We start from the raw sequence: 14,680 nt of genomic DNA, 5'->3' as shown, positions 1-14,680 counted from the left end.
GTAGATTGTGTAACTTAATCTTGCACTGAAAAAAACTACAAATTTTAATATTTCATACATATTTCATATTCAGATATTTGAGTTTGTCGCTAAATTCCTCAGAAGTTCGCAGACAAGATGGAACTTATGTTATCATTTATGTGTCGCGCAATACCATTGGTCGAGACCTGGCCTGGAACTTTGTCAAATCTAATTTTGATCAGCTGCTGAGAATGTAAGTTTCTGTAAAAGTGTGTGTTTCATTTTATATCCATTTACGCAGATTGCATGCAAAATCCGACTGAATTCACAACAAAGTTCAAAATTATTATGTCAACATGTATGCCATGGAATTTGCTAATGAGGCTGTAAATTAACATTAATAACTAGATATTAAGCATTAACATGATTAATAAATACAAGAAGGACAAAAGGCAGACATCAACAAATCCAGGATTGTTTACATGCAGAGTTTAGATTTATGAATATTTACCTGTAATTGAATTTAAGAATTCATGAAGGGGTTAATATATAAAATTGACATAACCAGTGAAGAAAAAGATTAGAATGCGAAATGAAGTATGCAACTGAAAAAAAATAAAAGAATTAATGGAATATTATGCTATGCTACCATATAAGCAGAATTTTAAGTGAGGATTTAATTTTGGCATTATTAGCGAGGCTACCAAGATCGCTAAAATTAAATGTCGCTAAAAATTAATTGCATTTAATGTGTAATAACTTCTTTAGTGACCTTTTAAAAATCGCTAAAAATTGCATCTCACTAAAAATAAAATACCGATTTTTAAGGACACATTGCTAAATTTGCGTCTGGCTAAAATTTCCACTTTAGGTATGGAGAATCCTCTTTTGCTCTGAAGAATCTTCTAAATGGAGTTCTAGATACATTTAACACTGAACAAGACCTGCAGCAAGTGAGTAAAGATTCTTTAATTATGTTTATTGTACATTTGTATGTTGGAATTGTACATTTATTGTAATACCCCCTTTTTTTTCTATGAAATAATAATCTATTGTGAAATTACATCCAGAGCCTGTTAAGTCATAATTCTCCTTCCTCTCTTGAGAAAATTGTGTTATGATGGAATGAGGAATTTAAAATAGAAAAATCATAGATTTTGAATGAACAGAAGAACCACTTGGCAATAAGCTGTAAACGATGTTTTATTGGTGTGCGAGAAATATCCCCTCGAGTTCCTTGACCAACATTAACTCGCGAATATTAATCGCCACGAACCAATCATTTTGCTTAGTATTTGTAGAGAATTAATCATCCCAGATTGATTTCAAACTGACGAATTGCGAATAAAAAATGACACCAATAATAGTTGGTTTACAGTACGCTGTAAAGTAATATCATAATGGTTCCTATTTTCAGCTGAGAGATTTTAAGCTGAAGTACCCAGATATGGGCTCTGGGACTCGAGCCTTTGATCAGATCATGGAGAAAACCACAGCTAACATTGATTGGATGTCTAAATATTACCACATCATAGAGAAATGGCTGGACGAATCAGCTGTGTCAGGGGACACAACTCTTAATGATGTCAGGCTACCGCGCTCAGTCCTACCAGAGTTATATACCTTGGAGCTCTTCCCAGATATATACCAGCCCAGTCCCGAGAACTTCACCTTCAGTGGCAAAGTCGATATTGACGTCCGTGTCGTTGAAAATACCAATAATGTCACGTTGCATATCAACAAACTGACGATAGCTGAGGGCAGTGTGAAAGTAACTAACAACGTCAGTGGTGCCGCCGTCACGGTCAGTGGGCTGAAGGAGGATAAACAGCGCCAGTTCCTCATCATACTTCTGGGGCAGAGTCTACAGAAGGGGATTAACTATACAGTCTCCATGAGCTTCCAGGGGCCCCTGAAGGATGACTTAGTGGGGTTGTACTACAGCACCTACAAAAGAGGGGGCAGTGATGTGTAAGTCTGTAATTTGATCATAATGATACTGTTGATAGAAATGTTACTGTAGAAAGGGCAGTGATTTGTAAGTCCCTAATTTGTTTATAATGATAGAGTTAACAGTAAAGTTATTATAAAAGACTTTTTAATTAGTATCTTAATTAAACTGTAATACTGTGGAATCCTTAGATTTTTGGGGTGACTCAATTAACATACTTGGAATTTGTGGGTACCCTTCATCCATGAATTCACATCCTCCCAAAGTAATATACTAGCTAGGATATCCATGTCATATTTCCTTTTGTAGATAGAGTGAACCCCAGGAATCTGTAAAAAATTAAAGCAATGCATAAAAATTTGCTCCCACATGAGTTTTGATGATACCACAGTAACTGTTTTCAAATTGATGCATTACAGCTTTTGCTTAACCATGATCTAAGTGTTGTTATCGTAGCATTTAGGAGGGAATAAAATTTTCATTAATTGTTCTCTCAGATACATGGCCACGACTCAGATGGAACCTGTGGATGCCAGAAAATCCTTCCCATGTTTCGACGAACCTGACATGAAGGCCAAGTTCAAGGTCACCCTCGTTAGAAAGCCTGAGAAGATTTCACTGTCCAACATGAGGAATATAAGAACAGAGAATAGGTTAAAATCCTATGCATCATTGCTCTTGTGTTGTGAAAATTAAAGATATACTGTATACAGGGAAATTTTTGCCCCCATTTTATTTTCGACCCTTTCGCCCTTACCAAGGTTGAGTGAATTTAAAATGGGGCGAATTCAAAGAAAACAGTATAATTTCTTAAACAAAAGTGTGACAGGGCGAATTTAAGACGGGGCAAACTAGTTTGCAAGATTAAAAGTGCAAAAATAAAGTGTGGCGAAAATAACCTTGTATATAGTAATTGGAAGCGCATCTCACCAATTCTTTTTTATTTAAATTCATGTACATATATTTTACAAGATTGTCATTTTGCATTATAGAGCCAATGGATTGTTAGCCGATGTTTATGAAGAATCTGTTCCAATGTCTACCTATCTAGCCTGTTTTATTGTCTGTGACTTTAAAAACATTTCCAAGGAAACTCCTAATGGCATTTTGGTTGGTTACATTTTCAAATTGTTATTAATTGAGATACAAAGGAATTGTTGTGGTTACAATGCTTAATTTGTATGTATAAATATACAATGGTGGTCAAATTTAAAATTGGCAAAATGATTTGCAAGTGTGATGGGGCCAAAAATAACACAGTAAAAGTTACTTCATTTACAAGAATCCAGCAGTTACTAAGTATTTGTAAGTTCCTACAGGAGTGTGAATTCTTTACCTCACTGTTGTAGTATGGTGCCTGGTCACGACCTGAAGCTATTCATCAAGCGGAGTTTGCTTTAGATGTAGGAGTGGATACCATTACTTTCTATGAAGAATACTTTAACATTCCCTTCCCACTCAAAAAACAAGGTTTGTGTCTTATACTTCCCAAATCTTTAATGATTCAGAAGTTCATAATAGGTCAAGTATTGCTAAACAGATCAAAAAGGTATGCAAGAGAGCAAGAGCCACTTTGGTCCTTATTTGGTTCTGAGAATTTCTGAGAAATCAAAACTGCTCTGTTTAGGTTGCAAATGCAGTATTTATCACTTGGAGTGTTGGTGACAACATATCTATTAATTATGATGTAATTTTCCCCTTGTCATTGTATAATGCTTCATAAAATGCGTCATTTTCCTCATATCCTGTAAATTCGTTTGAAAATGGCCTAAAGTTGAAGTTTTTTTTTCAATATTTTACATAGAGCACAACCTCTGATCCAAAAAATGCAAATACATAATGAAAGATCTGTTTCTGAAGATAAAAAAACATGGTTTATTTTTTGAATCGTGGGCTTTGCTTATATTTTTTAATTCTTTGCTGAAGGTAGTCAAATATGCATGTTTTCTGCAAATTTCAAGAACATTGCAATTTCTCAAAGACTGTTTTCCAATATCTGGATTCTCAAAAAGAAATTTCAGTATAGAAAATGAAAGCACCAAGTGTCTACTTTATTTTGATGTATGAAAAGGGAAAGAGTGTGATAGTTAATTAATTGATATAAGTACAGGGCCATTTTATGCATAAAGTGAACCAAGTTCTTTGTATGGAAATCATATGAGAAAATTTTGTGCAATCTGCAAAGTACATATAGGACAATGACTTTCGCATGTTGACAGTTTAGAGGTTAGTGGTTCAAGTCCCTATCTAACCCTTTCTGCTGTCTTTAATTACAGACATGATTGCTATTCCTGACTTTGTTTTATTTACAGACATGATTGCTATTCCTGACTTTGCCGCTGGTGCTATGGAGAACTGGGGCTTGATTACGTACAGAGAGACGGCCATGTTGTATGATCCGGTGATGTCCTCTGAGAGTAACAAACAAAGGGTCACCGTGGTTATCACCCACGAACTGGGACACCAGGTACACTGGTCTGGTAAACGTCTAATGATTGGCTGAGAATGTGGCATTGACCTCGGCTGAAAATGTGGCATTGAGCTTTGTAATTTTTTGGTTGGTTTGGAGGGGGGGGGGATGTATTGAAATTCTAAGTATTTGTTTGTACAATGTTCAGAAGTTGTTTTCACAATTGTTATTTGCCTGATAAGGGTACATACAATGCTATGTAAAATACCACTCTATTTAATCTCTGAATCGATAAGAGGTCTTTGGTAACTTTTTGTTAAAGAGTTATGTTATGATTTGGTTAAGCTGATATTGTTATCCGGAATTATATAATCTTTTGTTGGTTCTGTGTTTTGTAATACTGTAACAGTTGCGTAATGATACAATAAAATAGTTCCAAAATGGCAACCTGCTGTTGAGCAAACGTGTTTTGACTGTGTCCGAACCCATTGTCTAAAAAGACATAACATTGGCGACGAGGATCGTTCAGGATGGCAAAATTCGCAGCCATTGGTCGTATCGACATCTTCGACAACAATGTCGAAACCTGGAACTCGTACAGTGAGCGCCTTGACCAGTATTTTGTGTGCAATGATGTCAAGGAGGAAAAAAAGTTCCCGCATTGCTAAGCCTCATAGGGGGTAAGACTTACCAGTTATTGAGAGGTTTGACAGCACCGACTAAACCGGCAGACGTGGAATATGCCGCACTCGTGAAAATCCTTGGTGATCACTTGAACCCCCCTCCTGTAGTAATCTCCGAGAGATTTCGGTTTTACAAAAGGGACCAGCGGGAAGGTGAGTCTATTAGAGACTATATAGCGGATCTTAGAAGATTGTCAGAACATTGTGCATTTAAAGACAGTCTGAACGAATCTCTGCGTGACAGATTAGTTTGTGGCCTTCGGAGCGAGGCAATTCAGAATAAACTGTTAGCAGAAAAAGACTTGACATTAGAGAAGGCGACGCAGATAGCACAGGCTATGGAGACCGCATTCAAGGATGCAACCGAGCTGCAGTCCAAATACGTTGGAATGGTAAACAAGCTAGGGGTGAGACAGAAAAAGGGATATCACTCTGCTGGAACTGGAGTAAGGTCGCCACAACCCAACATGCCTAAGGTGAAACGAGGTACGAATTCAAAGAAATGTTTCCGTTGTAACAGTACAGCTCATGATCAAAGTCAGTGTTATTACAAAGACAAACAGTGCTATAATTGTTCAAAAATTGGACATTGTAAAAAGGCATGTAGGAAAACAAAGGAGGTACACAATGTGGACTGGAGTGAGAATCTCATTGGATCATTAGATGTGAATTCAGTTGAAAAGACTCATTCTGGAGCAATCGTAGTCAACACAAACATTGACGGTGTAGATGTTGATATGGAACTCGACACGGGCGCAGCAGTCTCCGTGATGTCAAAGAAAAAGTTCTGTGAGTATTTTCCAGGAAGGATTAAGAACTTACCTGAATCAAATATGTGTTTAAAGACATATACTGGTGAAATCTTGAAGCCTTGTGGAGTGGCACGTGTAAATGTGAGTCACAACAACCAGAAAAAGGATCTAGACTTGTACGTGATGCAGAAGGCAGGACCAACGCTCTTCGGAAGAGAGTGGCTTCAGCAGATTTCACTCGATTGGCCGTCCATCAAGTCCATGTCGTGTGTGACAGACAAGATTTCAGACACTTGTTCTGATAATGTGAAAGCGGACTTAAAACACATGTTGGAAAAACATCGTTCAGTTTTCCAGAGTGACATAGGTACGGTTAAGGGTATTGAAGCTACACTCAACTTAAAGCCGGACGCTAAACCAAAGTTCTGTAAAGCCCGCTCAGTACCGTATGCCCTCAAGCCTAAGGTCGAGGCTGAACTGGACAAACTAGTCAGAGATGGTATCATAACCAAGGTGGACTACAGCGAATGGGCAACGCCTATTGTCCCTGTCATCAAGTCTGATAAAAATGTGCGCATATGTGGTGATTTCAAGGTGACACTGAACCCTGTTCTTGAAATCGATCAGTATCCGCTGCCCCGCATTGAAGACATTTTTGCAGCACTCGCAGGTGGTAAGCGATTCACCAAGTTAGATTTACGACATGCATATCTACAAATGAGAGTAAATGAGGAGTCGCGCAACTTATTGACAATAAATACAGAGAAAGGACTCTACCGCTACAACCGTTTAGTTTATGGTGTGGCCTCAGCTCCTGCAATCTGGCAAAGGACCATCGACACAGTCTTACAGGGTCTCACCAGCGTCAAATGTACCATTGATGATATGATAATAACGGGCTCATCTGAGGAAGAACACCTGAAGAATTTGGAAGCTGTATTAACGCGCCTGGATGAATACAACTTGCGTGTGAACTTGAATAAGTGTGAATTCTTCAGAGAACGTGTTTCTTATTGTGGACATGAAATAGACTGTGAGGGTCTGCACAAAACGCAATCCAAGATTGAAGCAGTTGTCAGTGCGCCGAAGCCGAAGAATGTTTCAGAGTTGCGATCATTTCTGGGCATTGTTAACTATTATGCCAGATTTTTGCCTAACCTTTCAAGTCTTTTGTACCCGCTACACCAGTTACTGTCAAAGAGCCGAAAGTGGTCCTGGTCTAGCGAATGTGACAAGGCATTTTCTGAAGTCAAACAGCTTATTACCTCTGATGAGATTTTGACTCATTACGACCCACAGCGAGAGGTGCGATTAGCATGTGATGCTTCACCTTATGGTTTAGGGTGTGTATTATCCCATGTCATGGATGACGGATCAGAACGACCGATAGCATATGCATCTCGATCATTGTCGTCAGCAGAGCGGAACTATTCACAGATAGATCGTGAGGCTCTGGGGATAGTATGGGGTGTGAAACGTTTTCACACATACCTCTATGGAAGACACTTCTCTTTATTGACGGATCATGGCCCTCTTGTGTCCATCTTCAGCCCCAGCAAAGGTGTATCAGTTACAACAGCAGCACGCATGCAGAGATATGCTCTGTTTTTATCAGGGTATGATTATGACATTATGTACAAAAACACCAAAGCGCATGGAAATGCAGATAGCTTATCGAGGCTACCACTGTCTGACTGTGAATCTGATGATGATTATCAAGATATTGACTTGATGTACCTACCACAATTTGAAACATTACCAATCACCAGTGACCGTATTAGACAGGAAACTGGACGTGATCCTGTCACTGTGAAGGTATATGGTTATACCATGAATGGATGGAGCTTTTCGGTCAAAGCAGATGATAAGGACTTGTATCCCTACTTTACGCGTAAGGACGAGTTAACAATTCACAATGGATGTTTGTTGTGGGGAATGAGAGTTGTTGTTCCAACAAAGCTTAGGGATCACATACTTAAGGAGCTTCATTTAGGTCACATTGGAGTAGTGAAGATGAAGGCATTAGCTCGAAGTGTGGTATGGTGGCCCGGGATCGATCTTGATATAGAGAGGATCACGAAAGCATGCTCAGGATGTCAGGAGTTCAAGCGTGCACCTCCAGCAGCCCCCATTCATCCGTGGGAGTGGCCCACTAAACCTTGGGAACGTATCCATATAGACTTCGCTGGGCCTTTTATGAACTGGATGTTCCTGGTAGCAGTAGATGCACATTCTAAATGGCCTGAGGTCATAATGATGCGCGAGACGACATCCCACAAGACTATTGAGGTCTTGAGAAGTATCTTTGCTAGAAATGGTGTTCCTACAGTGTTGGTCAGTGATAACGGACCTCAGTTTACGTCAGACGAGTTTGGAAACTTCATTCGTACCAATGGAATAAAGCATGTGACTTCAGCTCCATATCATCCTAGCTCAAATGGATTAGCGGAACGTTTTGTACAATCGTTCAAGTCCGCAATGAAGTCAAGCAAGAAGGATGGAGGTTCTGTGGAAACGAAGTTATCTAACTTTTTACTAGCCTATCGCAACGCAGCACATTCAACTACTGGAGAGTCACCTGCAAAGCTATTCATTGGTCGTTCATTGCAGTCACGACTAGATTTGATAAAACCAGACATTGAACAAAATGTTAAAAACAAACAGTTTCACATCGCATCTAAGAGATCAAGTTCATTGCGTGTGTTTGAACCTGGGCACAGTGTAATTGTTAGGGACTACCGTCACAGTTCAAAGTCGGACTGGGTACCAGGAACCGTTCAAGAGCAGACAGGACCTGTTTCTTACAGAGTGCAAGTTGGGGACAATACTTGGAGAAGACACGTAGATCAGATATATGATTCTTCACTAAAGAATCAGGAAGTTGTACACAGTGATCTTGAGAAGTTTGTGCCACAGATACATGTACCAACTCCTACAGTTAGTGCTAAACAGTCTAGTCCAGAAGTCTTTCCGCAAGGTACGAAAGTCAGGCAGTCAACTCCAGAGGTCTTCAACAGGAAGAAAGCTAATAGTCCTATCCAGGAACAGAAATCTCAGCCAGAAGTTAGGACCGAGCCTACCATACTAGCCAGACAAAATCCAAGACGAAATGTTGGACCGCCCAAACGTTTCAGTGACTATGTTACTTTCAAATGAATTGTGCATTTTGTTTTGTGTATTATGGCACAGTATTGGGGCACAATAATCCCCGTGCCTTTGTGTTGACCAAGAGGTCATTTTCACTTTGTATACTGTATTGTGTTGAATGTATTGGCCTGGTAAAACATGTCTGTGAAGTTTAATATTTGAAATGTGTATATTGCCCAAAATTTCATTCAATTTAAGTTCTGATTTTAATTCTTGTGGAAGTCAAAATTTAGTGGGGAGGAATGTTATGATTTGGTTAAGCTGATATTGTTATCCGGAATTATATAATCTTTTGTTGGTTCTGTGTTTTGTAATACTGTAACAGTTGCGTAATGATACAATAAAATAGTTCCAAAATGGCAACCTGCTGTTGAGCAAACGTGTTTTGACTGTGTCCGAACCCATTGTCTAAAAAGACATAACAAGTTACATGCAATATTATCTCCAGGTAGTTTTGGATGATCTTGACAGATTCCATTATCAATTATGATTACACTTTTTTCAGTGGTTTGGAGATCTAGTAACTATGGGCTGGTGGGACGATCTTTGGCTCAATGAAGGGTTCGCAACCTTTGTGGAATACCTAGGAGCTGATCACAAATTCCCAGAATGGAAAATGGTATTAACTTAAGTTTCTTCATCATACTGTTTGAGATCAGTAGATATAAATCTGTTATAGATAATCCTTTTTTTTAATTTCCTTACCCATCTTTCCTTTCAATTGAAGTTTTTAGAAATTTCCTACTACAGTTAATTCTCGATAAACCGCCACCTTTTGTAATTTAGAAATCATGGCGGTATAACGAATTTGGTGATGAATTGAATTTCCCATCTTTTAGAAAACAAAAAGTAGAGTTATCATTCTTAGAAATACCATTTAGCGTTTCTATTCTTATTATCACATGTACATGTATATAAAAACATATTTCTGATTGAAAATACAACAAGTAATTTTATTAATGTACAATTACGCTAAAACAAAGACAAATATTTGTATATGAAATGAATGTAAATCTGCACGTTCGATATTGAAAAAAAAACATACTGGGTTGATCGTCGTGATATATTGCCGATAATAAGTAAAATGAATTCTTGAATATGTTCATTGTTTATGGTATCATTGTTGATGGAAGGTTAACAATTTATACCGTATAATTATTTTTTCCTTATCGGCGCACTTTAACAACGACCGCTTTCGTGGGGAAGCTATGACTAAATGATTTTATTAAACAGAAAACAAAATGATCATAACAGTTCATGTTTAAATTATTGTTTATTTAATTCTTGTTTAATTACTTAATTGCATGTACCTTGTCTGCAACAGGAATAGCGTCAACTAATTAGCCACGCTTCACTGACCACATGCACCTGTGGCGGTATATCGAGATAATTGACACTTAAAAATGGACGTTTGTTGTGAAAACGGTGGCGGATGGCGGTATGCGAATTTGGCGTTATAAAGAGAATTTTATTTAGCAGGAAAAACGTTCTTGGGAAAACATGGCGGTATTGCGAAAATGGCGATGAATCGAATGGCGATAATTCGAGAATTGACTGTATATTGAAAGGGTTAATGGGTTAAATGTACATAAGAATGAAACTTGACTTTGTGTGTTTTCAGTTTGACCAGTTTGTGACAGAAGACCTCCAGGTGGCCTTTGATTACGACGGTCTGGTGACGTCACACCCGATCTACGTACCTGTCGCCAATCCCGAGCAAATTAACGAAATATTCGACAAAATCTCCTACTCTAAGGTATGTAATTGAGGAGGCAAACTCTTTAAGAGCAAGGCAAGAAAGGTGGTTGTGATCTACAGGTACATCATATGAATATGAGATTGTGTGTAAGCATACAGTAAAACTTGTTTAGTACGAACACAGATTTTTCAAATTCATGGATATAGCGAAGTTATCATGGATCCCAAGCTATATAAATTTAACGAATTCTGTATACAGAGATAACGAATTATGGATATAGCGGAGTAATTTTATAGGTCCCAGAGACTTTGTTAAAACTGAGTTTTACTATACTAGTAATTGTATTAGACTGAAATAGTAAATAATTAAAGATTATTAGAGAATGAAGTTAAAGAATCATCAGAGTCTATAAAGTCGCAAGAATACACTTAAAATGCCTATTGTGTTTTGCCTTCATTATATAATTACCAATTATTTATTTGTGTCTTTGATTATCAGGGTGGCAGTATAATTAGAATGATGAGGTTTTTCTTAGGAGAGAAGATATTCAGAGCAGGTTTAACGGTAATGGATAGATAATTCTTAGAACATTATACAAAAATGAATATAAGAATGTAATAGTATACATAGCTTTTAGTAATGTGATTTTAAAGGGTAAAGCTTTTAAATATCTCAATTGGGTTTCCCTTGTCATCTCATTTGAATTTTGCTGTACCTAATAGAGTTCTAATTTTTTTAATGGCATAAATAAGATGAGAAATTTTTTAAAGTACTTTTCATGCATAGATGATGGTGATTTGCAATAGATGGGTATAATAGCATTACAGAAAATTCATTGAAAAGTCTTTTAGAATGATTATTTTAATGGATGTTTATTTCTTGTTTTATCAGGATTATCTAAATAGCAGGAAATATGGCAACTCTTTCCATGATGATCTTTGGAACTCCATGACAAAGGTTAGTATACAGTTAAAGTATGTCATTGAGGGAGTTAGCAAGATTCCAGTTTCCCAAGACCAGGACTATTTCCCGAGGCGCAGCGCGCCGAAGGACATAGTCCTGGTCGAGGGGATTTGGAACCTTTCTAACTCCCTCAATGATATACTTTTTAACTGTTTTATTATACCGATACAAATAGAGGATTACGAATGGCGGGGAATTAGCTTCAAGACTAATGCACGGGGAATTAGTCCAGTAACATATTAGACGGATACAAAAGTAAAACCTGTAAGTGAAATACATATGACAAAATATAATAGAAGCACTCTTTAACATTTCATGCTTCTTTTTATCAGCTGGCAAATCAGAATGGTCACCAGCTGGATGTGAAGACTGTTATGGACACCTGGACACTACAGATGAACTACCCTGTGGTCAAGGTGACCAGACAGGACAGTGGCCGCCTCCGCGTAACTCAGAAACGCTTCCTGGCCAACCCCATGGCCAAAGATCCCATGAAATACAATTCTACATTTGGGTGAGCCTCAATTTTTGCACAGAGTCTGAAATTATATAGAAAAAAAAAACAAAGAATAAATGTACAATATTTGGATAGATTACTGTTCATGTTCATAAATTGGCGTATTCAAAGTTTGTAGAGCAATTGCTTGGCATTTGGTTGTTAGTATATTTAAGAATTAACTCTTCACCCTATAATTTATTTATATATGATTTCTCTGCAGTATTCATGAATTAGCACATCAATGTCCGTGCAAAAACTGCTAAAATATGAAGCCCCCCTTTTTTATGCATAATTTATACAGTAATTTTGATCTGTTTGCTATACAGTGACATGGAGATGTTCACTCACTCACCGTTTTGTTTTAGATACAAATGGATGATACCCTTCACATACACGACAGAGGCTACTAAGAAGTTCAACCAATCTTATAGTGACTTAGTATGGGTCAATGATGCTACCAAAGGTCTGTTATCTGCTCTTAATTCATAGTCTTTACATTTGTTTTGATGTCTAATGTTCTATGTCCACAACTTTATAGCCATGGTTATAAATAAGTGTCATCATTTGTGATTTCAAGAGATATTTTCCATATTTTAATGAGGGTTTGGGTCTTTGTTCAATTTTTGTAAACAGTTCAATTTTCGAACTGAAAGATTTTGCTTCTACCAGTGGAAAGCCGTACGTTTTAGGGGAGACTCTTGTATTGAGTTTAGGCTTACAGTGAAATGAATTTCCTCCCCTGTTGGGATAAACTTGACAGAACTAGATTATTTTTCATTTCATTCTACTAAGGTATTGTGCAATATACATGTACAAGTAGGTCTAACATATTAAGTAGTAGATATTTATCCCCTGTAAATGTATTATTAATACTAGTCTTGTATTTTTAAGATATTTCAACAAACATCCCAGCAGCAGATTGGATTCTGGGTAATGTACAGGCGATTGGCTATTACAGGATGAACTATGACCTCGACAATTGGAATAAATTGATTGGTCAGCTGAAGGCAGATCATGAGGTACACAGAATCAGTTTTCTTTGGCACAGCTGCGCTATGGAAATCATGATTATTCAGAGAAAATGTTACCGTTAAACATTCAGGCCAAGAAATAAAATATGATCTTAATTTTTAAAAGAAATGAAATTCAATTCAGCCCATAGGTCCTTTTTTGGTGGGAGAGGTTAATATATATATATATATTTTTTTGTCAGACAACAGAAAAGAAATGTTGATATTGACTGACTCTCTCTGTTTTGTAATAGGTTATTTATTCAACAAACAGAGCACAACTGATAAATGATGCTTGGGCCCTGGCAAAGTAAGTGTTTGGAAATATGCAGTGTATTAATAAATTAACATATTTTTTTTTATGGATAGTTTTTAGCTCACCTCAACGAAGTTGGGGGAGCTTATGTAATACCCTCGGCGTCGGCGTCGGTGTCGGCGTCGGCGTCGGCGTCCACGTCGGCATCGGCGTCCCAGGTTAAGGTTAAGTTTTTTGGAGCAGTTTTCTTTTTAAGTACTTCTATGTCCTATATTGATTAGACATGCATGGAAGATTGTTCTAGTGTGTTTCACTGTACCAGTCAAAGTTTCAGATGCTGCAATTTCAGCAAAGGAATGACCAGGTTAATGTTTTTGGAGCAGGTTAACATTTTTGGTGCAGTTTTTGGTGTAGGTTTCATTTCCAAGTAACTATAATCCCTATGTTGACCAAACTTGCATGGATGATACATCTAATGATGGATACTACCAGGCTTGCTTCGGATGCTGAATCTGACCTACATTTTCCGGTTGAGTGAACAGGTTAAAGTTTTTGGTGTAGGTTTCATTTCCAAGTATTTTTAAGCCCTATGTTGACCAAACTTGCATGGATGATACATCTAAGGATGGATACTACCTAGCTTGCTTCGGATGCTGAATCTGACCTACATTTTCCGATTGAGTGAACAGGTTAAAGTTTTTGGTGCAGGTTTCATTTCCAAGTAACTTTAAGCCCTATATTGACCAAACTTGCATGGATGATACATCTAAGGATGGATACTACCGGGCTTGCTTCGGATGCTGAATCTGACCTACATTTTCCGGTTGAGTGAACAGGTTAAAGTTTTTGGTGCAGGTTTCATTTCCAAGTGACTTTAAGCCCTATGTTGACCAAACTTGCATGGATGATACATCTAAGGATGGATACTACCTAGCTTGCTTCGGATGCTGAATCTGACCTACATTTTCGGGTTGAGTGAACAGGTTAAAGTTTTTGGTGCAGGTTTCATTTCCAAGTAACTTTAAGCCCTATGTTGACCAAACTTGCATGTATGATACATCTAAGGATGTATACTACCGGGCTTGCTTCGGATGCTGAATCTGACCTTCATTTTCCGGTTGAGTGAACAGGTTAAAGTTTTTGGTGCAGGTTTCATTTCCAAGTAACTTTAAGCCCTATATTGACCAAACTTGCATGGATGATACATCTAAGGATGGATACTACCGGGCTTGCTTCGGATGCTGAATCTGACCTACATTTTCTGGATGAGTGAACAGGTTAAAGTTTTTGGTGCATGTTTCATTTGCAAGTAACTATAAGCCCTATGTTGACCAAACTTGCATGGATGA

At 37.7% G+C, this 14,680-nt stretch overlaps 1 protein-coding gene across 4 annotated transcripts in view; it reads left to right on the top strand.

Annotated features, from left to right (window-relative positions):
- Positions 1-14,680, top strand: part of LOC134247152 (putative aminopeptidase-2) — a 62,287-nt gene that overhangs the window by 28,631 nt on the left and 18,976 nt on the right. For all 4 annotated transcript variants that reach the window (XM_062729486.1, XM_062729485.1, XM_062729487.1 and 1 more), the window contains 15 exons: positions 74-214; positions 833-914; positions 1,379-1,932; positions 2,410-2,565; positions 2,905-3,022; positions 3,262-3,382; positions 4,225-4,379; positions 9,410-9,523; positions 10,526-10,660; positions 11,102-11,167; positions 11,495-11,560; positions 11,899-12,080; positions 12,431-12,528; positions 12,957-13,084; positions 13,330-13,385. In XM_062729486.1, the coding sequence (XP_062585470.1) occupies positions 74-214; positions 833-914; positions 1,379-1,932; positions 2,410-2,565; positions 2,905-3,022; positions 3,262-3,382; positions 4,225-4,379; positions 9,410-9,523; positions 10,526-10,660; positions 11,102-11,167; positions 11,495-11,560; positions 11,899-12,080; positions 12,431-12,528; positions 12,957-13,084; positions 13,330-13,385 (2,172 nt within the window). The remainder of the gene's footprint in view (positions 1-73; positions 215-832; positions 915-1,378; positions 1,933-2,409; positions 2,566-2,904; positions 3,023-3,261; positions 3,383-4,224; positions 4,380-9,409; positions 9,524-10,525; positions 10,661-11,101; positions 11,168-11,494; positions 11,561-11,898; positions 12,081-12,430; positions 12,529-12,956; positions 13,085-13,329; positions 13,386-14,680) is intronic.

Source organism: Saccostrea cucullata, unplaced genomic scaffold, assembly GCF_032062105.1.
Source record: "Saccostrea cucullata isolate Sc308-1 unplaced genomic scaffold, CSIRO_AGI_Scuc_v1 ctg103, whole genome shotgun sequence".
In the NCBI taxonomy this organism is placed as follows: Eukaryota; Metazoa; Mollusca; class Bivalvia; order Ostreida; family Ostreidae; genus Saccostrea; species Saccostrea cuccullata.
The sequence above is the reverse complement of the archived record's forward strand: the minus strand, read 5'-3'. Positions and strand labels throughout refer to the sequence as shown.